A 7,996-nucleotide genomic window follows, 5' to 3' on the forward strand; every position below is an offset into this window, starting at 1 on the left:
ACACACACACACACACACACACACACACACACACACACACACACACACACACACACACACAAAGTAAAATCTTTAAATGACCTTCATAAAGTCTGGAGGGACAAAGGGACAGTCTGGTGGTTTTTGAAGAAGCATTCTGGTTAACAGTCGTCAACAGCCAGCCTAGGCTAATGGTTAGCTAAATGGATGCTGTAATTTTCGGGAATAAAATCCTCTGTCCTTATCGACATGATGAAAAAAATAAATGGTTTTATTTAAATTAAATGAACACTTCATTGTTTGTTTCTGTTTAATGAAATGTGTTTTTTCAGGTGATTAAAGTTCAAGCATCTGGACACGTCTACATCAACAACATCCTTTCTCAGCTTCCACTGTCCACACGTGAGTTTTATTTTAATCTAAACTCTGTGATCTGAAGCTGGGAATACAGCAAATTARTAATCCAACACTCACCTAGACACACAGAGAAGAGGTCTGATCTCTGTTTCCTGTTTCTTGTCTGCAGCTGAGCTGAGCGCCTTCAGGCCATCCTCGTTCTACATCTTCATCAACACCAAGGTGGGTCTCCAGATCGCCATCCAGCTGTCCCCCATCATGCAGGTCTTCCTGTCAGCTTCCAGGTTCAAAACAAATACTTCAGGTATGTTTCAGACTGGTTTCTAACTGGTTTATGACTGGTTTCTGTCTGGTTTATGACTAGTTTTTGAATGTTTGTTGACATTTTTCTATCTGGTTTCTGACTTGTTTCTGACTGGTTTCTGTCTGGATTCTGACTGGTTTTTGACTGTTTGCTGATATTTTTCTGTCTTGTTTCTGACTGGTTTCTGTCTGGTTTATGACTGTTTCTGACTAGTTTCTGACTGGTTTCTATCTGGTTTATGACTGGTTTCTATCCAGTTTCTGACTGGTTTCTGACTGGTTTCTGACTGTTTTCGGACTTTATTCTGTCTGGATTCTGACTGGATTCGGTCTGGTTTCTGACTGGTTTCTATCTGGTTTCGGTCTAGTTTATGACTAGTTTCTGACTGTTNCTGGATTCGGTCTGGTTTCTGACTGGTTTCTATCTGGTTTCGGTCTAGTTTATGACTCGTTTCTGACTGTTTTCTGACTTTATTCTGACTAGTTTCTGACTGGTTTCTATCTGGTTTATGACTGGTTTCTATCCAGTTTCTGGCTAGTTTCTGACTCGTTTCTGACTGTTTTCTGACTTTATTGTGACTAGTTTCTGACTGGTTTCTGACTTTAATCTGTATGGATTCTGTCTGGTTTCTGACTGGTTTTTGATTGTTCTTTCCAACAGGACTGTGTGGAAACTTCAACAACATGGCAAGTGATGACTTTCGAGGGTGCAGTGGTCTGGTGGAAGGAACTGCTGCAGATTTTGCCAACTCGTGGACAGCGTCTTCCTCCTGTAATATGATCTCGACTCAGTTTGGACATCCCTGTAGTCAGGACATCACAAGAGGTACACAGGAAGTCCTGCACCTGCTGTTCTACCACTCACAGCTGATCTTTGATTGTAACTGACTGTAGATGTTTGTTTGCTGCAGAGATTTATGCTCAGTACTGGTGCTCCAAACTGACAGACCCCAACGGTGTGTTTGCTCCCTGCCACTCTGTCATCAGCCCCAGCACCTATAAAGATGTAGGTCTGCACACTGGAACCACAAAYAAACCTTTTAATGTGGCGATGAGACACTCTTCTACTGATGTTAGGAAAACACAGATGGACAGAATGCATTTGGACAATGAGCATCTGGTTTCATGAGATTCCGACAGTTTTGTGAACCGGACATGTCTCCCGTTCACAGTCAGATGAACAGGTTTTCTTAACTCTGGTTGGGTTTGTGAGTGTGAACTGATCCTGACCCGTGTCTCCTCAGAACTGTGTGTATGACAGCTGCATCTGTGAGAAGAGTGAGGACTGTATGTGTGCTGCTGTCTCCTCATACGTCCTCGCCTGCTCAGCTAAAGGAGTCCACATCAGCGGGTGGAGGGACGTCATCTGTGGTGAGTCAGACATCAACATCCATTTCCTGTTCCACAGGTGGGATTATTAATCCACTGCAGACAGACAGGAGAAMTGTCTTACAGCAGGAAAATAAGGACCGGATTTTAGTTTGCTCAGAGAACTTTAAAAAACAAAAGTAAAACCTTTTTTAGGACTTCTGGCCCACTCCTCCATGCAAACCATCACTCTTCAGGTTTCTCTGCTGCTTGGAAACTTGAAGGTTCAGCTCCTCCACAGTCCTCTCCAGACCTGAGTCCTCTGGACTGGACTGAGGTCTGGAGACCAGCTGAGCTGCTCCAGGACCTTATACCTCCTTTAGTRTCTAAGCAGAAATCCAGCCACAAACTATAATGTTTCCACCTCCATGCTTGACTGTAGTCATGGTGTTCTTTGGGTTCTTCCTCAAAACATGACCAAGAACTGGACTTTGGTCTCGTCGGCCCTTAGAACCTTTCCTGAATCCTTTAGATGTCCTCTGGATGGACTGAAGAGTACCATATTCTTTTCTTGATTGTCTGCAGGAACCTTCAGCTCCTGTCCAGAGGGGACGGTGTACCAGTCCAACATGACGTCCTGTGGACGGACGTGTCGGTCCCTCAGTCAGGTGGAGTTCTGGTGTCAGAACAGTTTTGTCTCAGTGGACGGCTGCGGCTGCGCTGAGGGAACCTTCATGAATGAAGAAGGACAGTGTGTGTCCAGAGGAAACTGTCCCTGCTACGATAAACATGACATTATTCCTGCTGGACAGGCTGTCTTCAAGGATGGGGCCATATGGTGACCACTGAGAAACATTTAGTTCAAACAAGTCCAGGTGTTTCCAGGATTCTAACAGGATTTGTTTTTCTGCAGCATCTGCAGACACGGAGCTCTGATCTGCTCAGGAGGAACTTCAACTCAAAGTAGGTTCCCTGTACTACGGATGATACTACAGTAATAATAAGTACTATAATAACATAAGACTGATCATTAGAATGAAATCACTCTAATAAAACTGGATCCTCCCAACCTCAGCTTCATGTTTGGCCCCCATGGTTTATTTTGACTGTTCCACTGCTAAACCTGGGACCAGAGGGGCCGAGTGTCAGAAGTCCTGCAGCTCTGTGGACATGGAATGTGTGAGTACAGCAGGTCCTTGTGGGCTCAGGGTCTGTTGGCTCAGGGTCTGTGGACTCTGTTGGCTCAGGGTCTGTGAACTCATGGTCTGTGGGCTTAGGGTCTGTGGACTCTGTGGGCTCAGGGTCTGTGGACTCTGTTGGTCTGTGGATTCTGTGGACTCAGATCCTGTGATTCTTGTGGTTCCAGATCAGCACAGGGTGTATGTCCGGCTGCATCTGCCCTGACGGGCTGCTGTCAGATGGAAATGGAGGCTGCATCAACCAGACCAGCTGTCCCTGTGTTTATAATGGACAGGTGTACCAACCAGGACAGACCCTCACAGTGGACTGCAACACCTGGTGGGTCCACAAACAAACAAACAAACAAACAAACAAACAAACAAACAAACAAACAAACAAACAAAACCCTTCAGTTCTGTGTGAGGTCATTGAAGCTGTGAATCTAAAAACAGATTTTGGCAGCAGGTCTATAAATGTGTTTTAAAATGTAATATTTGTGTTTGTTTGTTTGTGTGTTTTGTTTGTTTGCTTATTTGCGTGTTTGTGTGTGTGCACAGCTCCTGCAGTGGAAGGACATTCACGTGCACAGCCAACGACTGTGACGCGGTGTGTGGGATCTACGGAGACGGTCACTACATCACGTTTGACGAGAAGAGGTTCGACTTTAACGGACAGTGTGAATACACACTGCTGCAGGTACACTGTCACGACTCAGCACTTTCACAGACACACAAATGCTCCCGCTCACTCAGACCTGCTGCCTTCACCTTCCTCAGGACTTCTGCAGCTCAGACCAGAATGATGGAAGCTTCAGGATCATCACTGAGAACGTTCCATGTGGAACCACAGGGACCACCTGCTCCAAGACCATCAAGGTGTTTTTGAAGGTAAAACCAACACAAACACAGACCTTACTTCTGCTGGATTTTCAGATCCAGCCTGGAGTCTTCCTGTTTTTTTGATGCAACAGGTCCTGCTCACCTGGTTGGAGGTGTTTCTGCAGCTCTTGTTGTAACTCCTTAGTCTTGGTCCGGCTGAACGGGGACCACTGCTGGACCTGTTTTCAGTTTTCTGTAGAGATGTTTGAGGTTTAGGTCAGGCCCTGAGGTTCCTGAGCCCCTCCTGTGAGTCTTCTCTGGGGTTAGAGGGTAAACCTCAGGTCCAGTCTGAGGTCCCAGTCCTTATGGAGCAGGTTTTCCTTCAGCTGCCCCCAGCATGATGCTGCCACCACCGTACTGCTCTGGCAGCTTTCTAAAATCTTGGTTTAGGAGTAGTTGTACAGAAAGGTGGACCCTCTGGTGTCAAGACCTGTTCCACCCTCAGTGCAAAACTTTTCTGAACATTTTTATCTTGATGTTTTCAGGAAAATGAATTCCATCTTAAAGATGAGACCTTTGAGGTGGTGAAAGGCAACATTCAGGATCTCGGTGTTCAGATGCAAAAAATGGGAGTTTACCTGGTGGTGACGATCAAAGCAGGACTTCTTCTCATGTGGGACCAGAAGACCAGTCTGTTCATCTCCCTCAGCCCAAACTTCCAGGTATAAACCTTTTATTAACAGGAAGGTAATGCAGGTTAAATTCCCTTCAGGTTSAGTTTGGGATAAAACTCCACAGATGGATAAATAATGTCTCGTCATGTCAGAGTAATTCTGATTATTTCCCTCTCAGGGTCTTGTCTGTGGTCTTTGTGGAAACTACGATGGCAACAGTAAAAATGATTTCACAACTCGCTCTCAGGAGACGGTGACAGATGTTTTACAGTTTGGGAACAGCTGGAAAGTTTCCTCCAGCTGCCCCGACGCCCAGCTCATCAGCGACCCCTGCTCCTCCAATCGTTACCGAGCCGCCTGGTCCCAGAAACAGTGCAGCATCATAACCAGTCCCACCTTCCAGAGCTGTCACAACAAGGTGCTCCTCCCTCTCAGAGAAGCATCTGACCACGGAGTGGTCTGCAAACACTACTCCAGCTTTCCTCAGCTTCTTTTATTTTCCTTACAGCTCAGCTTGTATTGTTACTGATAGGATGAGAAGTTGTTGAGAAATGGTCTTTTTCCTGTTTAAGGTTGACCCTGGTCCATACTTCGACTCCTGTGTGAGGGATTCTTGTGCTTGTGACACTGGAGGAGACTGTGAATGTTTCTGCACCGCTGTAGCTGCCTATGCTAAGGCCTGTAATGCAGCGGGGGCGTGTATCAGCTGGAGAACTCCAAAGCTGTGTCGTAAGTCCATCATCTGGCTTTTAGTACAATAATCATTTAGTTTGATTTATACTGCAACAAATCACAACATCAGATTCCTCAATCAATTAGTTTTAGTCTGTTAATGACTTACCTAAAGTGTGTTCCACTGTCAAAGTTCAGCTGTACGCAGACGATGCTGTATTGTATCCACAAGCTAAAACAGCACAGGAAGCAGCTGCTATGGCACTGATATGCAACTGGCTTCAAGATTCATGCTTGCATCGTAATACAAAAAAAAACTGTTCATGTTTTTTTTTCACGCCAGAAAGCAGACGGCCCAAAACCAAGTGTTTCAGTAAACGGAGAGACTTGATGTAGATCAGTTCATGCACCTCGGTGCTCTGTTCGACACAAATCTTACTTTAATACAACGTATTAAGACAACTACTAATGTAATAAAATTCAACTCAGCAAATATTTGTCATTTTAGACCTTTTCTCACCACAGGCAGCTAATACCTAAATGCATGCAATGATTTGTTCTCATATCTTATTGTCTTATAACCTGGTCTCATCCAACAGCAAATGTGTTAAAACCATCAAGTCTCTGCAAAATGACAGTGACCTTCTCATATTCACTGCTGTAAAATCATTAAGTACAAAGATTCAATGATTTCAGTCTTGTTTTTATGCCTCTCCACCTTTAAACTGATTTATTCATAAGAACACACCCAGAGTGAGTAGATCTCAAACCGTTGATGTGAGACAGAAAAGAGTTTGGGTGAAAGCTGACGTCAGTCAGAGGAACTCTACCAGCAAATATCAGACTAAGACAATTAGACCATTTTAAACAGAAACTTAATGTTTGGCTGAAAGAAAATCATTCGTTCATAAAATCATTTACCTGTGTACTCTGTAGTAAGAGGGGTTTGTGTTTGTTGGACCGTGTTAAATGTAGTCTGTTTGGTGTGCTTGTTTTATAAACTGTTACTTTTTTATCCGCTCAGGACAACGGACGAAATTTAACTGTTACAGCATTTATATTCACAGAATACTGATTAATGTGAATTGTCCTTTTAAATGAATAAACAAAAAAAATCAACTGATACTTGCAGGAAATATAGATATATACAGTGTGTATCAGAAAAAATTATACTCTCAGAAAAATCGCCATAAAATTAACATAGATGATAATTTTGAAAATGTGGGCGTAACCTTTGGTAGAGGGGATCATTCTGCTTCGAATGACATCAAAATCTTAGTTAACGCTTTACGCTCCAGTGAGCAGGGACAGTTGGAAATTCACACAATTCATGTCCTTTGCGCAAGGAAATGTGAGAGTTAAATTATGATCTGTCGCATAAAATTAAAAGTTTAGATGGTGTTTTACACGCATGCCAAGGCGTTTTTAAAATAATTAACCCTTGCATGTCCTAACGTTGAACCAAAAATGTCTAATTTTTGAGTAGATCAAAACCAAGGGTTAACAAACACGTGAAGTGGCCGTGGACAAGTCAGTCCAGCCAACTATTACATGTTATGTACTGTACATGTACATGTATTCAGTGGGTATTACATGTAATTATTCCATAACCTGGTACAAGATCATGTGATCGTGTGGTCATTTTCTKTCATTAAAACAACATGATCACAAACATCACCTTATCTTATGCAGAAAATTGCAACAATTGTTCTGAGCCGTCTCACTGTCTTCCACAACGTTAAGAAGTACCATGCTTCTGGGACCAGCCACAATCTCAACAAGGGGAGGTCCGGCCAACAAAGAACCCAACGCACACCAGCCAACATTGAAGTAGTCAGAACCCTCTTCAAAGAGCAACATGCTGGAGAAGCATGAGAACCCTAACATTTGGAAACTCATGTTGGAACAGCTCAAGGAGAGTGYGAACGCTTTTCGTTTGGAGGTAATCAGTAACCAGGAAAGACCTCTGCTGCGCGGTGAACTGTGGTCTGGCTATTTTACATCACACAGGCTAAGGCAGGAAGAGAGACAACTGCACAGGTGCTGACAGGTTTTAGGTCCAGGAATTATGCAATTGTCTGCATAAGATAAGGTGATGTTTGTGATCATGTTGTTTTAATGAAAGAAAATGACCACACGATCACAAGATCTTGTACCAGGTTATGGAATAATTACATGTAATACCCACTGAATACATGTACATGTACAGTACRTWACATGTAATAGTTGGCTGGACTGACTTGTCCACGGCCACTTCACGTGTTTGTTAACCCTTGGTTATGATCCACTCAAAAATGAGATATTTTTGTTTCAACGTTAGGACATGAAAGAGTTAATTATTTTAAAAACACCTTGGCATGCGTGTAAAACACCATCGAAACTTTTAATTTTATGTGTCAGATCGTATTTTAACCCTCACATTTCCTTGCGCAAAGRACATGAATTGTGTGAATTTCCAACTGTCCCTGCTCACTGGAGCATAAAGTGTTTACCAAGATTTTGGTGTCATTGGAAACAGAATGATCCCCTCTACCAAAGGTTACGCCCACATTTTCAAAATTATCATCTGTGTTAATTTTATGGCGATTTTTCTGAGTATCATTTTTTCTGTTACACCCTATATACTGTATATATATCATCATAACATCCTGAAAGAAACAGTTGCTGTCCGTCTCTTCTTGTTTGACATCTAGAAGCTAAAATTAG

The 7,996-nt window shown here is 43.1% G+C and overlaps 1 protein-coding gene across 1 annotated transcript in view; it reads left to right on the forward strand.

Annotated features, from left to right (window-relative positions):
• Positions 1–7,996, forward strand: part of LOC106531337 (mucin-2) — a 37,797-nt gene that overhangs the window by 13,264 nt on the left and 16,537 nt on the right. The window contains exons 10-23 of the mRNA XM_014027177.1: positions 312–381; positions 506–640; positions 1,301–1,465; positions 1,551–1,645; positions 1,884–2,010; positions 2,533–2,785; positions 2,861–2,910; positions 3,023–3,126; positions 3,314–3,465; positions 3,684–3,822; positions 3,903–4,013; positions 4,490–4,666; positions 4,797–5,036; positions 5,191–5,347. Of these exons, the coding sequence (XP_013882631.1) occupies positions 312–381; positions 506–640; positions 1,301–1,465; positions 1,551–1,645; positions 1,884–2,010; positions 2,533–2,785; positions 2,861–2,910; positions 3,023–3,126; positions 3,314–3,465; positions 3,684–3,822; positions 3,903–4,013; positions 4,490–4,666; positions 4,797–5,036; positions 5,191–5,347 (1,975 nt within the window). The remainder of the gene's footprint in view (positions 1–311; positions 382–505; positions 641–1,300; positions 1,466–1,550; positions 1,646–1,883; positions 2,011–2,532; positions 2,786–2,860; positions 2,911–3,022; positions 3,127–3,313; positions 3,466–3,683; positions 3,823–3,902; positions 4,014–4,489; positions 4,667–4,796; positions 5,037–5,190; positions 5,348–7,996) is intronic.

The sequence above is a fragment of the Austrofundulus limnaeus genome, unplaced genomic scaffold (genome assembly GCF_001266775.1).
Source record: "Austrofundulus limnaeus strain Quisiro unplaced genomic scaffold, Austrofundulus_limnaeus-1.0 Scaffold621, whole genome shotgun sequence".
Classification (NCBI taxonomy): domain Eukaryota; kingdom Metazoa; phylum Chordata; class Actinopteri; order Cyprinodontiformes; family Rivulidae; genus Austrofundulus; species Austrofundulus limnaeus.